Source organism: Muntiacus reevesi, chromosome 8 (genome assembly GCF_963930625.1).
Source record: "Muntiacus reevesi chromosome 8, mMunRee1.1, whole genome shotgun sequence".
Taxonomy (NCBI): domain Eukaryota; kingdom Metazoa; phylum Chordata; class Mammalia; order Artiodactyla; family Cervidae; genus Muntiacus; species Muntiacus reevesi.
The window spans coordinates 6,616,321-6,639,066 of NC_089256.1; the positions used below are offsets into that span (position 1 = coordinate 6,616,321).

Sequence of the window (22,746 nt, forward strand, 5' to 3'; positions counted from 1 at the left end):
AAAATTCCTAGTCTCCTCCCCACTCTACCAGCGCGCGCACACGCGCACACGCACACACGCGCACACGCGCACACACACACACACACACACACACACACACACACACACACACCTCATTAATGAAGCTGTTTAGATTAAATGATAGGATATTCAGTTCACAGAACCTGAAAGCAGGACTATGATTAATGCTCGCAGAGGCCAATTTCAGACTATTTCAAAATGAAATCTGACCTGTCAGGATTATGCAGATTAGCTTCTGCCTCACTCTGCCCCACATCAAAACAGCTAATGAATGGGGGAAAATGAGAATAATTACGGAGTAATCATTTTCACAGAGGGCCCACTATACTTGTCTGCTAACCAGCTGGTGCAGTAAGTAAAAGGGGAAAAAATCAAAAGAGAAATGCTAATTAAATGGAGGAAAAAAGCTAAGTGGGTTTTCCTTTATTTCATCTTGCTTTTTAAACATAAGATGAATAAACCATTTAAAGTGACTTGCAAATATAGCTGTTCCTTGGCAGTCTATGAATAAGAAACAGGAAGAGAACAATCAGAGTGGAAACCAGAAGGAAAAAGAAATGAATGATTTCATGATACAGAAAGAGAAATTCTAAAACTGGACTGAGTGAATAACAAAGAAAGGTAACAGATTTTTTTGTTGTTGTTGTTAACATTTCAAATTACACTATTATTTTTAACCAGTGACTTTTAAGTCCTCATTTTTGGAAGGTGCTGAATGGTAGTTTTCTTGATGGTGTATTCCTTATTTCCCTCAAGAAAACTGGTCAGAAAAAGAAATTATTTCCTCAAAGCACTATTAATTTATATTTAAATACTAATGCTCCATGGCAAAAACTTAGCAAACACTTCGCAAAGTGAAGTTCTGAATCACAAGTTGAACCAACAGTGAACATGCAGATAGATCAGTGAAAATTTATCACTAATCCTAGAAAATAACTTTAAAACCTGAATTTATTTCAGTGTCTTAGTTGTAGAATACTACCCATAAAAACTCTGGCTCTATTTTCTTTGATTTCATGATGCGCCTAGGTGAGGAACAGTTTTTTCCTTTATCCTTGGGACTCACTTCTTAATCTGACTCTGCCCGTCATTAATATGCAATATTTTCAGCCGTTTTCTCTTGAAATATTGCTTCATTTCCATATTACTTTTTCTCCTATTGGAACTTCTTTAGGTATTATGTTAGATCATCCCATTCCAAATTCTGTGTCTCTAAAGGTATATTTTTCTTCTTTCTTCCTCTCTTTTCTGCTTCAGGATAAATTCTTCACATTTCTCTTAAGTCATTTATTCCTCCTTTAACTGTTTCTGCTGATTACTCCTTTTTTTTTTTGATGACTATATTTTTTATTTCTCTAAGCTTTATTGGATTCCTTCCCAAATCTTTTGATCTACTTTCTTATGTTTTCATTTCATTATTTTAAGCTTTTTTTCATTTAAACACTTATTTTATGGTCTCCATATGACAACTGGGCTTCCCTGGTGGCTCAGTGATAAAGAAATCCCTTGCCAATACAGGAGACATGGGTTCGATCCCTGGGTCAGGAAGATCCCCTGGAGAAGAAAATGGCAACCTATTTCAGTATTCTTGCCTGGAAACTCTGATGGACAGAGGAGCCTGGCAGGCTACAGTCCAAGGGTTGCAAAAGAGTCACATGACTTAGTGTCTAAATAACAACAAAACACAGTAATTATCTGAGGGCCTTATGGATTTAACCCTATTCATTGCATCACTTGGGATAATGAAATTTTCAATTGGGTATTGCAAACTCAACTTCATGCAGTTTAACTTTGGGAAACTAGGCAGCCTAGTTTGAAAGCTTGCCCCACCAAGGATGTATGTGTTCGCTTCTTCCAAATAACTCAGAGGTTTTGCTACACTAGGAATCTTTTTTTATATTAATTTCTCAGTTTAGGTTTTCCCAGAACAAGAAGTTAATATTAATTTAAATTCCAAGCCAACAAGAGGCAGGAACATAGTTACAAATTCTTAGGGAAATCTTATTTAAAAGCTTCTTTGTAGTCTCCCTTTGCTGACGGATAGGTCCTTTTCCTCATCTACCCCTTTGCTGGAAGTATACAGTCCTTTAAAGATCCTGGTTTCATGCTTGTATGCTGTTCCAACTCTCCACTTTGTACAAACTCAAAGCTCTGTAACTTATTTCCACGTGGGCATTAAAATTCTAATCCCAACAATGCCCAGACCATTAACTCTTGCTCCCACCCACAGAGCAGTCAAATGTCAGCTTACACACTCCTCTGTTTTTCAGTCTTTTCTTTATGTTTGAATTTGTTTTTCTTACTCTCTTGAAAGCTCAGTTGTTCATTTAAATGGATGTTTGGTATATTTTATCTAAAATTTCTAGGTGATTTGAAACAGAAGGGTCTTCAGATTATTTAGTCAGCCATACTGTTAGAGACAGAAAGGTATAAAGAACTATATAAATATAATTTTTACATAATTTTATAAATTTCATGTATAATAAATGATCAAAAACAACTGCTACACATTTAAAAGTTTGGATTACTGTTTAAAAAGTAATTTGTATTGCAAATTCAGATTCTACGGATTTATGGTTTCAAAGACTATTTCCATTACAGTCAGGGGCTATACAAGGAAAATATAAATAAAATTTATAATAAAAACTTTATTAAAATTTCCACCCTGCCACAGCTGACAAACTCATGCAAAAGAACAACCACAAATTATAGTCACAGAACCAATAGGAGACCTAGAGTGGTTCCTAAGCATTCTACCTAAGTTTAAATTTTCAAGCCATTTAAAACAATGTACTGTATTCAGAAAGCCCAGAACAGTCTTAACATTTATAAGGAGTGTATACGTAAGAAGAGGTTAGTAAGTTTAAAATACATAGCAAGAAGCTAGTTATAGAGAAGGATTACAAGTCTTATGGGTCAGGCAAACATAGCAATGTTTTTCATTTTACACTGAAGTTGCTTTTGAAAGTTACATACATCTTTTTGAATACCACATACAGAAGGAAATGCAACATGATCCATTTACTTTTTTGGCTAGATGGTTGTCTTTATTCAGTGAAGGAAAAAGAAACTTTCAATCAATTCCACCAGTAAACAAACTCAAAGGCAAAACTTCTCAGTCCCTTCTCCAAAATGTCTCCCATACTAATCTACTTGTATCCATGTACATACACTACTACCCTCAGTCCAAGACACCATCATATCTCTCCTGGACTGACATGGCTGCCTAAACTCTACCACAGGGGTCAACAAACTTTTTCTCTAAAGGGCCATATAGTAAATATTTAGGCTTTGTGGGCCATACTATCCTCATTGTAAGTACTCAACTCTGCTCTTGTTGCACAAAGCGGCCATAGACCATATGTACACAATGAGCTTCAATGTGTTCTAACAGAACTTCATTTATGGACACTCAAGTTTAAATTCCATATAACCTTCACATTATGAAATATTATTATTCTTTTGATTTATTCCTGACCATTTGAAATGTATGTAAAAACCATTCTTTGCTCACAGGCTTTACAGAGACAGGTGGCGGGTGGATTTGGCCTGTGGGCCCACCTCTACCCTGGCATCAGCCCTTTAATCCACTCTCCACCCAGCAGCCAGAGTGATCATATGAAAATCAGGTTTTAATCCTCAAGACTTTTAATCACACGTTAGTAAATTCTATAATCTTTACTATGGCTTACTAAGCCCTGTGGGACCTAGGGCTTGCTACCATTCTGAATTTACCTAGGAGACACTCTCCCTCTTACCCACTATGATCTTTCTATACCAGAGTTTTCCAAACTGCAGTTTGCAACCAATTTGCAGTCACGAAATCAATGCAGCAAGTCCTAACCAACAATTTTAAAAACTGAAATCATATATAAAAATACCACGGTAATTCCACAGATCCTTAGCAACAAATTTTCTCTGACCAACTTGATATATTCACCCTGGCCAACTTGAGGACATCCCTGGTGGCTCAGATCGCAAAGCGTTTGCCTACAATGTGGGAGACCTGGGTTTGATCCCTAGGTTGGGAAGATCTCCTGGAGGAGGAAATGGCAATCCACTCCAGTACTCTTGCCTGGAAAATCCTATGGACAGAGGAGCCTGGTAGGCTACATACAGTCCATGGGGTCACAAAGAGTCGGACACAACTGAGTGACTTCACTTTCACTTTTAACTTGAGAAAGTGGAGAAATTTTATGGTATTAATGAATAACTGGTGGCATCTCATTTTATTTTCTGGCATATGATGGTAAATTTCAACATCACTGAAATGGGAGCACTCATGTTGGTCAGTTTAATTTTATGGTAACCAAATTTTCAGTTAGTTATGAAGCATGGGATGATATATCTGCCAAAAAAATCTGTTTTTCAAACCAAGTTTCTATAACTTTTTGACTATGGCACATTCAACATTCTAGTTGAACCATTACTAACGACTCTTAAAACAAATTTTATTTATTAAGAGGAAAAAGAATAATGAGATAAAAAATACAGTGCCATGATCAAATCCAATTGTTGGCTCTAGAAATATAAGTAGTAACAACACTGATTAAAATGTTAACTCCACAGCAAACTTCAAATTAGTTTGAACCAAATTCTTAAAAAAAAAAAAACAAAAACAAAAAACTACATGCAAGACTTTTAGAGTGAAAATGATTTAAAAATGTAGATTTACCAAACTTGCAAAAGCCAATATTTATCATAGACCCCTAATGTATTTCCACATTGCTGTGAATGAAATCTTCAAAATTAGGTACAGAAGCATGGTATACTGAACTGTCCATCCCATAGTACTCTGAATATTTTTGTAAAAAGACAATTATTACTGTAATTTCTTAGTCATTTATATCTGTTAATGAAGACAGTTAATGATAATGAATATCACCTGACAAAAGAGCAAAGCTGAAATGCTTCAGGAAAATATTACATTAACAGTGTAGAAGGTATTGGTTATTTTTTTAGAGTAAATTAGTTTACAAATTTAAAACTGCTAATATATTCTTGAATCTATTAGAAGCAATGTTTACTTTGTAATTACAGTCTGGAATATGATTTGAGATGCAATTCACAGTGATGTTACAAGTACTATAAAACTTTAGTTAATATCAGGTATGCAGTATTACAGTTTCATAAATGATTTACTGTGTTGCTTAAATTTAATCTCACATACATTTAAATTATACATATTTATAGAACTGAAAAAGTACACTAATGATCAATATAAATGAAGCTACAAAAATATAAAAGGATTAGTAATGAAGCAAATATGACCAAAAAACAAACATGAGTTTGTTTTTCTTTAACAGAAGCTATTAATAACAGTGCTGATCACCATTTTATAGGTCACAAAGTTAGGGCATCCAAAAAAATTCCACTGAATTTCACAACTATAGGACATGGTATTGGATAATACCACATATTAGTCCTGATAATTTATGTCTTTAAAAGTCACTACTTAATCACCTCTTAGTGACAGCTTTTGAACTCATTGCATATTAAATTACTAATCCTAGAATTTAAACTTCTTAGTATCAATATATCTGGTGAAGTAAGTTATAAGGAAGATATTTACAATACTGGAAGCAGGGAAGAAGAGGAATTATTTCTAGGTTGCAACAATATCCATGCAATAAAACCTAACCTTTTAGTATCCTCCCCAAAGTTTATAATATACTAGGTAAGGGGTTTGGCTTGGGTTACACTTGTTTAACTTCCCAGATAAAAGATTGACTGAATACTAAGAATATCCCATCTTCCAAATCACAAATAGGCCATGTAGTTAAATTGAGCATTTGTTTCTTCCCTTCAGACAGATTTATTAGGCCCAAACATACTTTTTTTTCCTTACTGCTCCTCACAAGAGAGCATCTTCACTACACAGAAAACTACTAAAAGACAGGGATATAGTCAGTTATTTCTTGATAAAGCACCTTTACAGTGCCTTAACAAAATTAGTTTGATAAATATTATACATTCAGATGATGAACTGTAGAAAAGAGCAGCGAATTAAAAATGAAATAAAGAAACACTTGTGGAATCACTACAAAGAAATACCAGCAGTACAGAACTAAGAAGCAGCTAGCTGCTCAATGATTAGTCTGTTACATACTCTCCACAAGATCTTGGTCATTTAAGAGTCTTTTTTGTTAAAATAACTGGTGATTTGAAAAACTCTCTTGTCCAAATACTTACACTAATGATAATTTGTGAAATGTTTGTAGAATTGTGTCTACAGTACCCTCTTTACCTCTCCTTGCTGCAAAGTCTTCTCTCGTCACGTCACATACCTCTTTGCATTAGGTGTCCCTTGTCAACATAAAACTTCTCGGCAGTTTTACCAGTACTCCACACTTTTTCTTCCCACTCCATCTTCTCCAACCCCAAACACTTCAAAGTCTCTTTTCAAACAGCTTCTTTAAAAGTCCCACTAAATACATTAAGTAAAAGTGCTATTAAAACAGCAGCTTGACATCACCTTTCCTGGAAATGTTACCCATTTTAAAAGCACGCTGAAACAAAGGCAAGCAAAATTTAAGTGGAATCCAGGCATCAAAGCATGCTCTATACAATGCAACAAATCATACCACAAAGGTGACACAAGACTCTAGACTATTAAGATTAAGCCCAAGAATAAGGGTGAAATTCGATTCTTTCCATCCCTCCCCTGACTCCTGAATGCTGAAATACAAGGGCCTCCTGACATTAATTGCAAATCGAATTTCCAGAAAACGCTCTTCATGAAAAGCTGACAGGGACTGAATCCAGACTGAGTCCTTTCATCATTTTCTTTTTCTGCACAAGAACTGATGACCGATCATCAGCAAATTAAGGGATTTATATTAAAGCTACCATCTACTCAAGTTACTTTCAAAGCTTGGGTGCTCCCTAAATAAAGGTATTAATCTTTTCTCCAGCCCAAAGGCCTGAAGTAGACCACTGTATCCCAAAAATTAAAGTGGCTCATTACCACACTTAACTTTCAATGAGAAAGGAAAAAGACAATGGGTGGTAAGAATCACTGCTTAATACTTCATATAACAACACATGTATAGCTAGCTGCTCTTATTTCAATTAACTTTTACCTCTGAATTGCAACATTCTATGTCTAAAAAGAACATGCGTACTCAGAATTTTACTAGGTGGTTGGGGCAGACTTAACTTTACAAAACTGGCACAGAAATCTTCTATTTACTTTTACTTCTAAATTTTTCAGAAAGAAAAGAACCAATGTTACCTTTAAGATGATTCTGACACACTTTCAAGATCACCAACAGTCACTATTAAGTGGCCACTACCTGGATCAGCACTTGCCTAGATCTATAGAAATAATTTACATAAAAGTCAGCTATACACACTATAAAATCAAACTATAAAATCATTTTTATTTCCTATTTTTTTCCTTTACTCCTTAAACTGTACACAACTTCAAAGAGCCACCCATCTACTAACAAACACATACGACCGCATCTTCACAATTTCTGCTTTAGGAATTCTCAAGTGGTATACATTATGAACATTTTACACATATAGAGAAAAACTGCTAAATGAAAGAGGATGAGAAACACAGATAATCTAGAGCAAATTTGCTCTCATCCTTTTTTACTTTTACTGGACAAGTATAATCCATGGAAATCTCAGTTAATAAGAGACATAGAGAGCAAGTGTAATTTCCAACCAGTAAGTTCCAAATATGGATGTGTCTTTTCTAACACAAATGATTTTCATTCATTCAACTACAACTAGATCAATAAAACTCAGTAGTTTAAAGAGTATAGACTCAAAATAGATCCTAGTTCTACTACTTCCTAGCTAACGTAACCTTAGGCAAAGTAATTATAAAGTTTTGCTAAGCCTCATTTTCCTCATTTGTAAAATGGGGGATAACAACATATCTGGCTCATGGGGTTGTGAGGATTAAACAAAATCATCTATGAAAAGCATATGACTCCACCCAGAAAGCTGTCTCAGTAAATGTTTGCCATTTGGTTTGATGAAAGTACAAAGTAATAGTGGACACTACAGCCACTTTAGGAAATTTTTCACTTTTAGATTTGGATTGGGTAACACTGAAAAAGGTTTAACAATATTAGTGAATATAAACAAAAAAAAATCCCTGCTATCACTAAAATTTATTTTTTAGCATAAATGTATATCATAAATACATGTAAGAAAGAAGCCATTTTTTAATATCTAACCCAAGAATTCATTTCAACATTTTTGTTTCAGACAAAAATACCTATTTCATCTCACTTGTTAAAAAATTTTTTAATCTATATGGGAGAGAAAAAGCATATTTACTTTTCACCCTACCTCCAAAAGCCAAATCTCTCCAAGGATCTTACTCTTGTTATAAAAAGGAAACTAACAAAGAATACCAAGGCTATTTCAACTGGCACGACTTGATAGGCTACAAAGCTATCATACATTAAAACTCCTTTGAGATATGTCATGCAATAATCCTAAATATACACACCATACAAGTATTTACTCAAGCTATGTTCCATTATGACATTCCTCTGTCCTCAGTTTGACAAGAATATTAAATTGCCTCTCTTGACATAATACTCTGTTTGCTTTAAAAATAACCATTGCTCAGAAAGCTGGGTAGAAAGAAGCAGCAGCCACTTAGTAATTCTAGTATAACACAATCCACCCCTCACTCCACCCCTCACTCCGAGTTTTTTTTTCCCCCTCTCAGAGAAATTTCAAAGGAAGAGAATTCAGACTATCCACTCCAGAAATACTAAAAATTTTACATAATACACAGACAAGTGATACTTATGAGGTTATACGTTTCTTTACATTTTCAAGACTACTCCAAACTGTGTCCATGGTGGACTTCCACATACGCTTTCATCATATAATTTAATACTATTACATAAGATCATAAAAGTTACTCACAATGGACACAGGTAGACTTCGCTTATACTTAGTTTTCTAAAAGTTGTGTAAATAAAATCCTATCTCAAAAGCAGTAGCAGCAGTTAAGGAGGCTGTCATTTATTAAAAAAAAAGGAGACAAAAAAATCCTCTGTAATCTTTTCACAGTGTAAGCTGCCCTTTGGGTTTATGTTTTGGAAGTTTGCATGATCCTAAACATTTTTCCTAAGTAAGGATGGCCATTGGAAGCCAAGCTGAATAAATTTCGAGAAGTTAGAATGCTTTTTTACATGTAGGAAATAAAAGCAGTCTTCGGGCAATCAATTTCCCATTCTTTTTATTATATTCATCAATAGATGAATGCTTAAGTGAAGAAACTTTATTATGGCCATAAAAGTGATCGATTTCCAAATTAAAAAAAAAAAGAAACACATTAAATATATTCCACATTTTTGCCCTGTAATTGTTTGTCGTTGTTTAGTCGCGAAATCCTGTCCGATCCCGAATCATTTTGTACTACCTGTATTTCCCGAAAAAGAATGAGGAGCAATAAATCTTTCTCTCCAATAAAAACGCATGAACAAAGCTGTTTCCCTAAATGTGGAGAAACTTTGGAACTTAGAATTTTCGGTAAAATCCTGTCTTTATGTCCACCTAGGATACTTATATGCCTAATCCCACCCAACAATCACAGAACACTGGGTGGCTGGAGTTAAATAATACAAGTAACGTTTAAAAACAAAACAAAACAAAACAAAAAACAACTGAAAGGCCATAAGCAAGAGAAACCCCAAGCATGGGATTTTAGGACCGAAAAGTCCCAAACTAGACAAAACCTCTGGGCTTCCAGAAAGAACTGACACCCCAAAGGGGAGATCAGGAGACTCAGGGGGGAGTAGCGGATGGGAGGCTGAAACCCTAGCAGCGTCTGGGCTCCCACGACGCTACCTGAACTCCGGACCCTACGAAAGGAGACCGAGCGCAGAGGGGCGCGGGGCTCCGAGGGCGGCACCCACGGCTGCTCCCGCCCTTCAGCTCCGCACACACGAGGCAGAGGCGGTGCCCGGCGGCCCCAGTGATGCGGCGGGCGCGGGGGGAACAGACGCTCGGCGGGAGAGCAAGAGGGAATGCCCCAAGTTGAGGCCGGGAACAGGATGAGGAGTGTGGAGGGCAGGGGCATCCAAAAGCGGAGAAAGGGGCCTCGCTCTCACCCTTGTCGCACGCCAGCAAGAAAAGCTTCTCATTCAGGGTGTTCTCCTCCTTCACCTCCCGCACATCCTTCAGCGCCATCACCTCGTTTGGCGACGAAGAGGAGGATGGGGAAGAAGGCAGGGAGGAGGAGGAGGCGCCCGAGAGGTCCGTGCTCGGGTACAGGGCCGCCATCATCGCGGCCCATGAAGGGGGCAGGCCAGGGGACGGGGGCGGGGCCGCCGCCAGCCCCGACCCCGATCCCAGCCCCGCCCCCCGGCTGGAAAAGGGATGAGTCGTTCCCACGGCCGCCTCGGCTCGAGGCCCGTTGGCCCCGAAGGGCGTCGCCTCCCCACGGAGCCAGCACTCGCCTTCCACTGACAGCCCCAGACTGGTGGCAGCGCATGCGCGGCCCCGGGGCCAGCGCCCCCTCCCCAGCCGCCGGCGCCCAGGCCGAGCGGGTCCGCGCCCGTCCGGGGACGACAGGGTGGAGCGCGCCAGGGCGGCAGCCGAGCGCGGGGCCGTGCCAGGAGCCGCGAGGGCCGCGCGGAGGGCGGCCCGGCCAGAGAGGACGGCGAAAATCGGTGGGAGAGGAGCTCCAAGAGGAGATTCTACACGCGCCGGGCTCCAGGGCCCTGGGAATCACCGGCCGAGCAATGCAAAGGGAGATGTTCGCGGCTCTCCTCACGTCATCTTCCGCTCAGCGCTAGCGACGACGACTGAGTGGGCTCGGCAGTGGGTGGGGCCTGCGACGGAGGCGGGGCCTGCGAACGCCCCGCCCTCTACCCCTGGCGCTGCCCGCTGGAAAGCATCCTTGTAGCCCAGGAAAAGGAGAACGGTTGGGTGCACCCTCTCGACACCCGGGCTGCAAGTTTGAGGTAATTTCCCTCGCGGTCTCTGGGTGCACACATGTAAACATGTGGCGGGGTGGTTTGTTGAGCCTCTGGCGACTTAACGCTGAGTCGAAACCCCCAGTGTAATTGTCGAATATGTTGCATATTCCTTTGTCCTCTGGCTAAAGCAAAAAGGACGGGACCCTTGCCACATCACTACACCTGTTTGTGAGCAAGTATACTGGGCTAGCTACCCTCGTTTCTAAAACTGCACTTTTTTTAAAGCTAGTTTGTGATATAAAATTTGCATAACATTTCTGGTGTCATACATTTATTTGCCTGTAACCATTGGATAAGCACATCATTAGGATCTATCTACGTCACAGTCCTTCCAGTGGTTTCTTGTTCATCTTCACATTTACTTTTATAACTCAGATTTGAGAGGATGAGTGTTATGTAAGCAAAAGCTAACTGAATGCAGTAAGTGCTGCTTCCTTGAATATTTTTTTTTTTAAAATTAAGCTTGATTTAAAGCATATTTTTTCACCTTTAAGAACTGGGGGAGGGGGGCTGAAAATTGTATCCCGAATCGTTTTCATTGCTTTCCACAGCCAACTGTGCAAAAATCTAAATTGTGCCCTTAGTGCTTGGGTTTTTAAGGCAATATATAAATTTACTTGAGTATCATATATTCGAGAGAAATACTTCCTGTTCTTTTCAGGTTGACTTGCTCCATCCCTGTCCTGCCAACACTAACTCCCAAATTTCCTAAATACATCTTCCTCGGTATGCAGAGTCCTGTTTCAATCATCTCTGAGACCTTTAGTAGACTAGACTGCCCACCTTTCCAAACATTTTCATCTGTTTACTTCAAAATAGTTATCTCCTGAATCATGTTAGCTTTTCCTCTCTTATCCCTAGTAGATCATAAATCTGCCCTTCTCTAATGCTTAACACAGTTCTAAGTTTGTGTATCTGGTGGACTGTCAAAATTGCTCATAATAAATCTGGCCAGTGAACACAGTGGTACATATTTGTTTACATGTGTGTGTGCTTACACACTCTTTGTAGTTCAGTAAAATATTTTTTCTCAGTAGCCAAACAACTCTAACCCTGACCCATCCAAAAGTTCCAGAGTGTTTAACGGTAAAAATTCAGGTGGCTCAGAACTATGATCAGTAGTTTTTTCAAGCTTCTGGGTTTAGATGATTTCTTATCCATAGAACTCCCTCAGGGGCTGGACTGATTTCTTAGATTCAGGGGAATTCCAATGTACTTTAGGAGCTGTCTTAGGAAACATTCTAACAATTAGAGGGTTTTTCCTCCTTCAAAGTAAGCTAGTGTTGCACCTGTATTTTCAGATGTCTTTTTTTGAATCATCCCAGATGCAAAAGATTCCCTTGTTTCTCGTGTTCATTTTTATCCAGCATAAATTGGGGTATTTTAGGATCCTCTATATATTTTTCATCTTTGATATGAAATCAGTGATAGAATTATAATGAACAATGACATGCAAGATTCAAAAGCAGCACATTACTTAAAGTAACTCGGAACCTCAGGTACCAAAGAGAAGAGCCATTACAACTCCAGTTGGAGAGAAAATCCAGGTTCAGATCTACTTCTATACGTAACAGGCCCTATCTTCATCTCCAAACTCTCTTCTTCTCCCTCACTATTCTTAGGCCACATTTACATATTTCTTTTCCTAAAATGCCTGCAAGACTCTTCCTGCCTCAGAGCCTTGCACTTGTTCCTTCTATTGAATAGTTATCATCTGACTTCTCCTTATTCAAATCTCAGCCTGAGTATCGCAATGCTAGCTAGAGTCACCTTTCCTGACCTACCAAACTAAAATCATCTTTACCCCAGTTCCGAAGTCTGTATCACATTATCCTGTTTTATTTCTCTTATTGCATTATCACCATCTGCAACTCTTATTGTTTACCATCTTTATCCACTAGGAAATAAGATTCATGAGGCCAGGAAACTTTTGTCTATATTTTTCTCAATTGAATCTCAAGTGTCTAGCATTATACCTGGATCATAATAGATGAATTTATTTTAATGAGTTAATTAACTTGTTATTTCATTACAAACTAAATTTGTAGTAACCATGCAGTTGATCTTTCCAAAAATTCTTCCTACTAAAGAATCATAGAACCACCTTTGCTCCTCCAAAAATAATAAATTTTGTTTGTTTTACTCAAGCATAGGGATTGTTCTTTTTTTTTTTAATTTAAAGGGATCATACCCCAAGATCAAGTGGGATATATCCCAGGGATGCAAGGATTCTTCAGTATATGCAAATCAATCAATGTGATGCACCGTATCAACAAACTAAAAGATAAAAACCATATGATCATCTTAGTAGATGCAGAAAAAGCTTCTGGCAAAATTCAACACCCATTTATGACAAAATCTTTTCTGGAAAATAAGTCTGTGAGATTAATTTTCAAAGTTATGTATTTTTCTTTAAATGAAATAAATACTGACACATTTGTACATACACAGAATTTTATTAAATTTTTTGTGAGAAAAAGAACACTCTAAAGTGCCAAATTTCATGTAAAATAGAGAACTTAGCAAATATGGTGGAAAAAAAAATCAAGAGGGGAAAAATGATTTAAATAATCTCACAAAAGTGCAAGAACACATCTTCATATAAGACAATCATCATCAAACTATAAAATTAGGAAAGGAAATCTTTTTTCTTTTATAGGAGAATATATTTCCAAGTCCCACCTTTTGATGATTTCATTCAAAAAAATTGCTATTCTAAACACATGAGTAGTCTCACTCTTACCAATGTCTTACCAACATGTGTGTTTTAATACATGGTAGATGGGGGATTTAGATTACTCATTCACAGTGAGATAGAATGACAGCATTTTTTGTAGTACAGCAGTACTGCTCACTGGCGCAAATGGTGGAAGATGAAGGAACTAGACTTGTGGATTCAGTTGTTAGGAGCAGAATCGGTTGTTGCCAAAAATTTAGACAAAAATACATCTGAAGCATCGCTACTCCCAAGTGACATAAGTATTAATCAAACATTGCCAATTTGAAGGAAACTGGGAAAATGTGAAAATATGCTGATTATTAGCTTTGTGTTACTTTCTTTTAAAGATATTTAATGGGCATATTCTAAATTATTTAGGGCTAGAATATCAAAAATTAGCATGTATAACATGAAGCTAACAATACAGCATCAACATGTCTTGAGAGCTGTAGCCACAGTGTTTGGCTACAAATATTTGAAAGAAGTCAGTTGAAAAGTAAGTATATGCATATCCAAAATGAATATTTCTAAAAGAAATCTTCATGAACCCGATAGCTACATCTGAAAAGTGTTACACAGCTAGTGGGGGCACAATACTTATTTCATGGTTGGCTAACTGACCAATACAGTCCTCCTTCAGTATACAGAGGATTGGTTCCAGGAACCAACCCCCGCCTCGCCACCCGCCACAAGGATACCACAGGTGCTCAGATCCTTAATATGAAACAGTATTTGTATATAACCTACACATATTCTCCCATGTACTTTAAATCATCTCTAGATTACTTATACCTAATATACAATGTAAATACTGTGTAAATAGTTGTAAATACAATGTAAATGAGATGGAAATTATTGCTGGCACTTGGCAAATTTAAGTTTTGCTTTTCCTAACTTCCTGGAATTCTTTTTTTTTCAAATATCTTTGATCTGACGTCATGGGAATCTGTGGATGTGGGACCATCTGATATGCATGCATCGGATATGGAGGGCTGTCTGTATACATACTATTTAAGAAAACCTGGGTAATTCAGGTGCAAAATATATATACGTACACACACATATTTCTCTAATAACATCTTATCTTTCTCTCTATATATATGTATCTGCATGTCATGCAGTATATATAAAGTATCATGTAGTTAAAATTAAGTGTTAAGTAAAAAGCTCCTGCTATTAATACTTATATGAGAGAATGAACTTTGAAGTTTATTCATGAGTTAGTCCTTACATAAAAAAAGTTTAGTGTTAACAATACTTGTCACTTAAAAATTTTAGACAGTATAGAAATTTACAGAAAAGTTTAAGTTTTGGACCACTTTACATAGTAGGAGGGAAAAAATAAAAGGATTAAACTGGATTTTGACTCTGAATACATTTATGATCAAAATCAACACACACACAAAATCAAAACATATTTCACATCAGGACCTGCAGAAAAATTTTTGTATTGATCATTTTTGAACCATGAAAAAGAATGAATTAGTCTTGTTTTAAGGAGACTTCAAGGAAATGAAAATAATCATAAAGTATCATCTTGAAAATAAACGTATTCTATTATCAGTATCAACTGGTAAATTTAATTGTGTCATCCAAAAAGACCAACAAATCCTAACTAGTATGAACAGGCTATTAAAATCATTAATGATTTCTACAACTATTTTGAGCATACAAATAATCTCTGGTTTTATACCCACTACATTTCAGAATTCTGTAAACTGTGAGACATTCAATGTGTTTAATGTGGCAGAAAATCATATTAAATGCTTTATTATTTTATTTTGTTTAGTCCTTTTCCCATTAAGCATGCAAACACTGTCATAACCATCTTTGGTTTCACTTCCACAAGGTCGTCAGGTAAAGCATATATCCGGGCACCAATCTTTCGAGCAACAGAAATGGCGTATCTTGAAAAGACAAGAAAAATATCTTGGTATTTGTTTTCACTTAATATATGTTAACAAAAGAATGAAGTATTTTGACACAATTAACTTTACAAGAAAGTTAAGTTTCTGAGTCTTTAAATCATATTCCCCATATAAGTTGTATTTAAAAACATCAATTTTTAGGACATAATACTTCACATGTAAGGACTAAAAATGAAAGAGCCACTGTGTTCTAATATAAACCATAAGGCTTACTTAGCATTGTTCAGCTTGTCCTCATCAGAAAGGTCTTCTCTCTTAATCATTTCTTGACGAACTGCATTTGGTGCAATGGCATCTATTAAATCTAAGACAGGTAAGCTAGTGCTAATGGATTTGTCCTAGAAAATAAAGATGAACATTCATAAACATCTTTGGTACATGTTAGACTGGAAGGTCATAACCATATAAGTAAAAGCAATTCAAAAATTTTCATTATACTTAACATTCAGCTATTCTTCAATGAACAAACATCACAAACCATTTAAAATATGCTTTTCCTTTTATCCTTGCAGAGCTTACAGCATATTGAATGGTCACCGTACCTGTAATAAGGTTTGGGGATATGACAGTTCCTGAAATATGCTAACTACAGTATCCATTCTATAAAAAACAAACAACTTTCAAAAGGGAATAGATGAAATTTAAATGAACAGTTTTGCAAATTCTAGTAGTATTTATCTTAGACCATGGATTCCTAAGGCTTCACTTAATATTTTTCAGAAAGAAAAATGAAAATAATAATGAAAAGGAACTAATATTTACAAAGGCATTATTCTTCTTGCTTTACATGTTTTCGTTTAATCCTAACAGTCTGGTAATAAATTAGAATCTCTCTTTTAAAGATGAACAACACGAAGGTCAGAGAACTCAAAAGACCTATTTTACAACCAGTCCATACATAACCAGTATTTGAACATACAACTGTCCAACTCTAATGCCCAAAAGTCTTCACTTTTGATGTTACCTCCAAAGCAACTAAAAATGGACAACGAAATTCTAATGGATAGAACTTTGCTATTGAAGTCAGAAATCATGGTCTGAATTGATTTCACCATTTACCAGTACTTGAACAAATTATTTGTTCTGTTTCTCAGTATGAATAGTGGCACCTGTTGCTTGCACCAGAGTCCACTCATTCCTCACTACTTTCTCCAGCCTGACAGAACCCACATTTTTACTCTGAATGCATACTTCCGACACATGGATGTGTGCTTCAAGGAAAACTAACCCTACCACAGCTCCAAGGGTGACCCTGAATTAGTGTAGACCATTTATTCTGTGGGTGAGGTGATAAACTTATTCTTTTTATGTATAGAGCATACTGTAAATAACAGGTACACTAATATCTACGGCATTAAAATTTTGGTGGGGGCGGAAATTTAGGAAGAAAGTGTTTAAAAGACTCATTAGGCAGACAAGAATGAAAAAGGTTGGAAAAAATAGTCTAAAAGGGTCAAAGAGAGGAATCCCATCTGATTGCTACAGTGATTTATCTGGGCCTAATTTTCATATTCAAGAAGAGCTATGGAAAGCTAGCAGCACCCCCTCCTGAATGTAAATAAGAGGATGAAATGTTTGTCACAACCAGCAACTATCCAAAGATAAGAGGAAAACCAGCTTCCTTTCCTTTAGAAGGAAGCTGACCCTTTGGATGGCGAAGCAGAGATGATAAAGACCTAAAAGACATTCTTCAATTACTGGCTCAGCCAATCCTGATGCCTGCCCCACTTCTGGATCTCAGCTATTTTCCTGTACCTTTCCTTTTGGTTTAACTCACCTTAAGTTGAGTATCTCTTACTTGAAGCCAAAAGCACTCTTTTCCTAATCACTACAATGGAAATGTCACAGGATTCTTGGGAACATTAAATGAGAACATCTAGTATAGTTCCCGGCCAAATGTGGTTTTTAATAACTGTTTGATAAAACAATATGAAGCTATGTGAAGAATACAGAGTTCTTTTTGAGGGCTGGGATCTATGAACTGCTACATTTATATTCTTCATTTTCTAAAATGTTCATATGGGGTTTTTGGAGTGAAGAAGAAATAGCAAGATATTAGGGTCATTTATGATGCTGGTAATCCAGATGCTGTTTAAGGGGCATCTTTTCTATTTCCGAAAAAATCTCACACATGTTTCCTTAATGTACAGTCTGAAGACCACCTACATGAAAGTCACCTAAGATGCTTATTAAAAGTACAAATTAATCCCTGCACTTAGAGTAATGAGAGGTTATTTGTGGATGGGGCTAGGAATCTACATTTTTAATAAGCTCGCTGCTGCTGCTAAGTCACTTCAGTCGTGTCTGACTCTGTGCGACCCCATAGATGGCAGCCCACCAGGCTCCCCTGTCCCTGGGATTCTCCAGGCAAGAACACTGGAGTGGGTTAATAAGCTTTCTAGAAGAATCTAATTACATATTACACTTTCTAAAAGCTTAACATGCATGTCATTCTATAATAAACTAAAATTTTCTATGTGCTTATTTTCATATAATGTTTCTATGGTGGTTCAAAAGAAGACACGTAGCTTAATTTTGTTATATTTTGATTACTTATTTACATACTTATGAGAGTTTTTTAGGTTTGGGAAAAACTGTTCTTTTTTTCAGGTTTATTGAGTTAAAACTGACAAAATTCTAAGATACTTAAAATGTACATCTTGATTATTTGGTATATGTACACATTGTGAAAAGATCCCTCCCATTTAGTTAATTAATACATCTGTGACTCTCTCTTATGTATATATATATTGTGTGTGAAAACATTTAAGTTCTGCTCTCTCACCCAATCTCAATTATATTAAAATAGTGTTAACTATAGTTGCCATGTTATACATTAGATCTTCGGACCTTATTCATCTTTTTGTTGTTATTCAGTTGCTCAGTTGTGTCCAACTTTTTGAGACCCCATGGACTGCAGTATGCCAGGCTTCCCTGTCCTTCACCATCTCCTGGAGGTTGCTCAAAATACTGTCGATTGAGATGCCATCCAACCATCTCATCCTCTGTCTCCCCCTTCTCCTCCCCTCAATTCATCTTATAGCTGAAAGTTTATACCTTTTTGTGGCATTTTAGATATTTCTTAACTTAGATTTAGGAAACAAGGATTTTCTCACCTGTTTCCTTATGATTCATCTTGTGAAAAACTCTTACTAAGTTGAATGAAAAATTTAAGTTTCTAAAGATTACATTGGATCCCTTATCTTCCTATTTCCAGAAAAAACCAACAGATGTATCCTCCAGCTTCTCTGATTTGCATATGATCAGTGAAAGATATTTTACTGCAAAAGGAGCAGGAGTTATGGTAAAACCCTTAGTTTAGTATATAAATACATTTTCATCATTTTTCTTTCATTTTCTTTGAGTTAATCGTATAGAAATTACTTAAGCAAAAAGAATGCCAGAATCTTAAAGACAACTTGTCTAGAGTTTGGCTTGATTTTCAAGATAGTGAAAATTATTGTTTTGTTAATTTGATACACATTTCTTAATTTGGTACACATTACTATTAGAACATTCTATTCCATTGTTCCTCCTGTCATTTTTTAAAATAAAAGTGGAAAAACAGTGTTGTGGTTGCCAGAATTCCAGAAAAACTCAGTAGAAACCTCTCCATAATGTCCGTTATTATTAGCAGTGCTGAGAGTGTAGTGTAGTAAGCCCCATTTATTGAGCTGTTAATATGTGCCAGGTGTGACCAAGATGTTTACATGTGGTAACTTATTTAGCTTGACAACAAACCCAGAAGATAGGTATTATTAATACCCCCATTTTAATTATGGGGAAACTCGGGCATAGAGGAATTTCTAACTTGCCCAAAGTTACATAGATACTAAATGTGAGCCAGAAGTAAATTCAGTTCTAGTCATCCAGAGATGTAACCCAGATAGCAATATAAACCATTAAGATTTCTGGAAAACGCAGGTCCTTCTCACCTGTCCCCTATTCTCCTTAGCTGATTTCTATAGCATTACTTCTGTAGTGTTATCACCCCATGCTGTGATTCCTGGTTTCTTATTTGCCTCCTTTCCTGGACAGTGAGCTCTCTAAGGGCATTTTATAGCCACAGCGCCTAGCAAAGCATCTGACACAGAGTAAGAAGCTTTGAATATTTACAGAATTAATGAGCAATATGTCACACAGCTAATAAGTAGCTAAGCCTATGTCAAACCCAGGGCTGAACAACACCATAGCTTGGTTTTCAACCTGCAGTTAGATCTGGATGTGAAATCCAGCTATTCTGCTTAACATTCAATGATAGTGGACAAGTCATTTAACTTTTCTAATACTTTTTTGCTTATAGAGTTGAGAGAATTAAACAATAATGTGTTAGTATAGTGACACATAGGAATCAGTCAGTGGTAATTATGATTATCGTTATTGGCTGACATACCACCTCCTTATCTTCTTGGTGAGGAAAAATAACATTGCAACTAAAAGAGGTAAATTTGTCTTTTCTAAAATTTTTGGGTACAGCACTGCCTTGATTAATAGGGTCTTACTAGTACCACTTATTATAGCTTTCAAATATAACACACCAAGCTGGAAGAAACCTCCCTAGCCCAGCTATTTTTTTAGCATTCACTGCTATATTTCTTAATTATTTATATTCTGTCTAAAGGTTTTATTATCAAACATATATAAATGCCAAGCACTTTTGCAATATGTTTTTACCACCTCAGTTCTAGTAAACTCATAGTCTCAAGTCCGCTTTTCTCTTGAGCCATCTTCCTTAAATGGTTTGTGTGCGTGTCTGTGTGTGTGTCTGTGTGTGTGTGTGTGTGTTAGTCACTCAGTCATGTCCGACTCTATGTGACCCTTTGGACTGTAGCCCGGGACTCCTCTGTCCATAGGATTTTTCAGGCAATGGGTTGGCATTTCCTCCTCCAGGGAATCTTCCCAACCCAGGAATCGAACCCCAGTCTCCTGTGCCTCCTTCATTGTAGGTGGATTCTTTACCCACTGAGCCATCAAGGAAGCTCCATTTTTCAACTATCTCTTCTGTTCAACTGATCACCAAGTTGTAATTCTAGTTTTAATATCTCTTTTAATCCAACTCATTTCCTGAGAATTACCTCAAATTCAATAAGTTGAAAATGGATTGTTAAATTCACTGCCTGTTTAGAAAGCAGCTGTACCTCAGACATCCCCACTTTTTGTTACCCAGGCCCTAAACATCCAGTTTTTTTCCCTCACCAAGAATATAAGGAGGTGGTATGTCAGCCAATAACAATAATCATAATTACCATTGACTGATTCCTATGTGTCACTATACTAACACATTATTCTTTCTTTTAATTCTCTCAACTTTATAAGCAAGAGTATTAGAAAAGTTAAATAATTTGTCCGTTTAAATAACTCCTCTCATTCCTGTGCATCCCTAAGTTAAGTAGCCAAATCCTACCTGTTTTTTTGCAAGTAACTATCCATTCTTGGGCTTCCCTGGTGGCTTAGATAGTAAAGAATCTGCAGGAAACTGTGATTAGATCTCTAGGTTGGGAAGATCCCCTGGAGAAGGGAATGGCTACTCACTCCAGTATTCCTGCCTGGAGAATCCCATGGACAGAGGAGCCTGGTGGGCTACAGTCCATGGGGTCACAAAGAGTCAGACATGACTGATTAACACACACAGACACACATCCATTCCTACAGATCCCAGTGCCCATTCCCCACCCCTACCAGGATCTGTATTACCTTGAGTTCTGCCTCAACAGCTTCCTCGCACTTACACGACTCTTCCTCCTATCATACTCCCTACCTTCAGAACAGTATTTCTAAAGTACTTTGCTTACGTTACTCGCCTTATCAATATCCTCTTTAAAGCCAGATTTCTCTGTTAGGGGAAACACTGACTGAAACCGCCCACCCTGGCCAGGCACCACAATAACCATTTGCATGAGTTATTTTATGACAGGATGTCCTGGTAACAAACATGGAACTAACAAGCCACCACCCACCGGAAGCATTCGGGAAAGGTCGAAAGGAGGTGCCACATGTCCTACCAACCTCCCAGAATCCTCCTCTCTGGAATCCATCTTGGCTGAGTGATGTGTGCACCACCAGGAAAGACCCTAAGTCAGAATGATTGGCCAAAGACAATCCAGAAACTAACCAATTACCATAAAACCTGAGAGTAAGAGCCACGTGGCAGAGCAGTCCTCCTGGGTTCCCTTACCCTGGCGCTCTCCGCCCAGGCGCCCCTTCCCAATAAAATCTCTTGCTTTGTCAGCACATGTGTCTCCTCAGACAATTCATTTACAAGTGACAAGACCCCATTCTCGGGCCCTATCTAGAAGGGGTCCCCCTTCCTGCAACAGCTCCACAGTCTTGGCCCAGCCTATATCCTGCACGACATCCCTTAGGAACCATCCTGTCTGTCCAAACTACTCCTCCTAACTTTCTCAGACTCACCTTTATTCAAGGTGGAGCCCCTTCTAGCTTATCATTACCCTTCTGTCCTTTGGTGCCTGTGTGTAGGTCGCATCCAACTCTTTGCAGGCTTCACCACTGCACCACCTGGGAAGCCTTGTTCTCCATGAATTCAAATCCTGCCTGCATCTCTGATGCTCAAATAAAATCCAACTTTCTCCATCTACCCTTCAACTGACCATTCATTTGGAAATTAGTTAGATCTTCCCATAATATTAGTTGTATTATATCTTTGGATTTTAATGTTTACCCTGTAGTAGTGTTACCTTCTCAGTTATACAAATTTTATCTTTCAAAGAAATGGCAAACACTTTGAGAGCCGAAATAATTTCTTAGATCCTTTCTTTACCAAAAAATGTTACTTAATAGCTAAGACCTCAAAAATGTTTATTAATTTGCTTCTAGATATTATCTATTATATTTACTTAAATGATCTATATGCTTATTATTTTTCACAAATTAACATACAAATGAGTTTAATTTCAGTATAACAATTTTAAAGAGTATCTGTCAATTAGAGAGTTTCATATATCCCCCTTCCTGCCTTACATTTTAAGTTGTGTTTTATATAAAGACAAATCATGGCCTAAAAATTCTTTTCTTTTTAAATAAACAACAATAAAAACTCAATGTAATTAGTTCCTTACAAGATGGAAAAGAAAGAAACACTGTTGAACTAGGACTGGGT

General features: G+C 37.3%; 2 protein-coding genes across 8 annotated transcripts in view; both read right to left on the reverse strand.

Annotated features, from left to right (window-relative positions):
- The window catches only part of TRPC1 (transient receptor potential cation channel subfamily C member 1), a 60,170-nt gene extending 49,459 nt beyond the window's left edge, over positions 1-10,711 (reverse strand). For 3 of the 6 annotated variants that reach the window (XM_065943702.1, XM_065943700.1, XM_065943699.1), the window contains exon 1: positions 10,113-10,711. In XM_065943702.1, the coding sequence (XP_065799774.1) occupies positions 10,113-10,287 (175 nt within the window). In that variant the 5' untranslated portion in view covers positions 10,288-10,711. The remainder of the gene's footprint in view (positions 1-10,112) is intronic. The other 3 variants (XM_065943703.1, XM_065943701.1, XM_065943698.1) reach the window with 2 other exon arrangements.
- Positions 10,712-13,825: 3,114 nt separating this feature from the next.
- The window catches only part of PLS1 (plastin 1), a 119,928-nt gene continuing 111,007 nt past the window's right edge, over positions 13,826-22,746 (reverse strand). For both annotated transcript variants that reach the window (XM_065943711.1, XM_065943712.1), the window contains 2 exons: positions 15,843-15,967; positions 13,826-15,608 (listed from right to left, as the gene is read on the reverse strand). In XM_065943711.1, the coding sequence (XP_065799783.1) occupies positions 15,473-15,608; positions 15,843-15,967 (261 nt within the window). In that variant the 3' untranslated portion in view covers positions 13,826-15,472. The remainder of the gene's footprint in view (positions 15,609-15,842; positions 15,968-22,746) is intronic.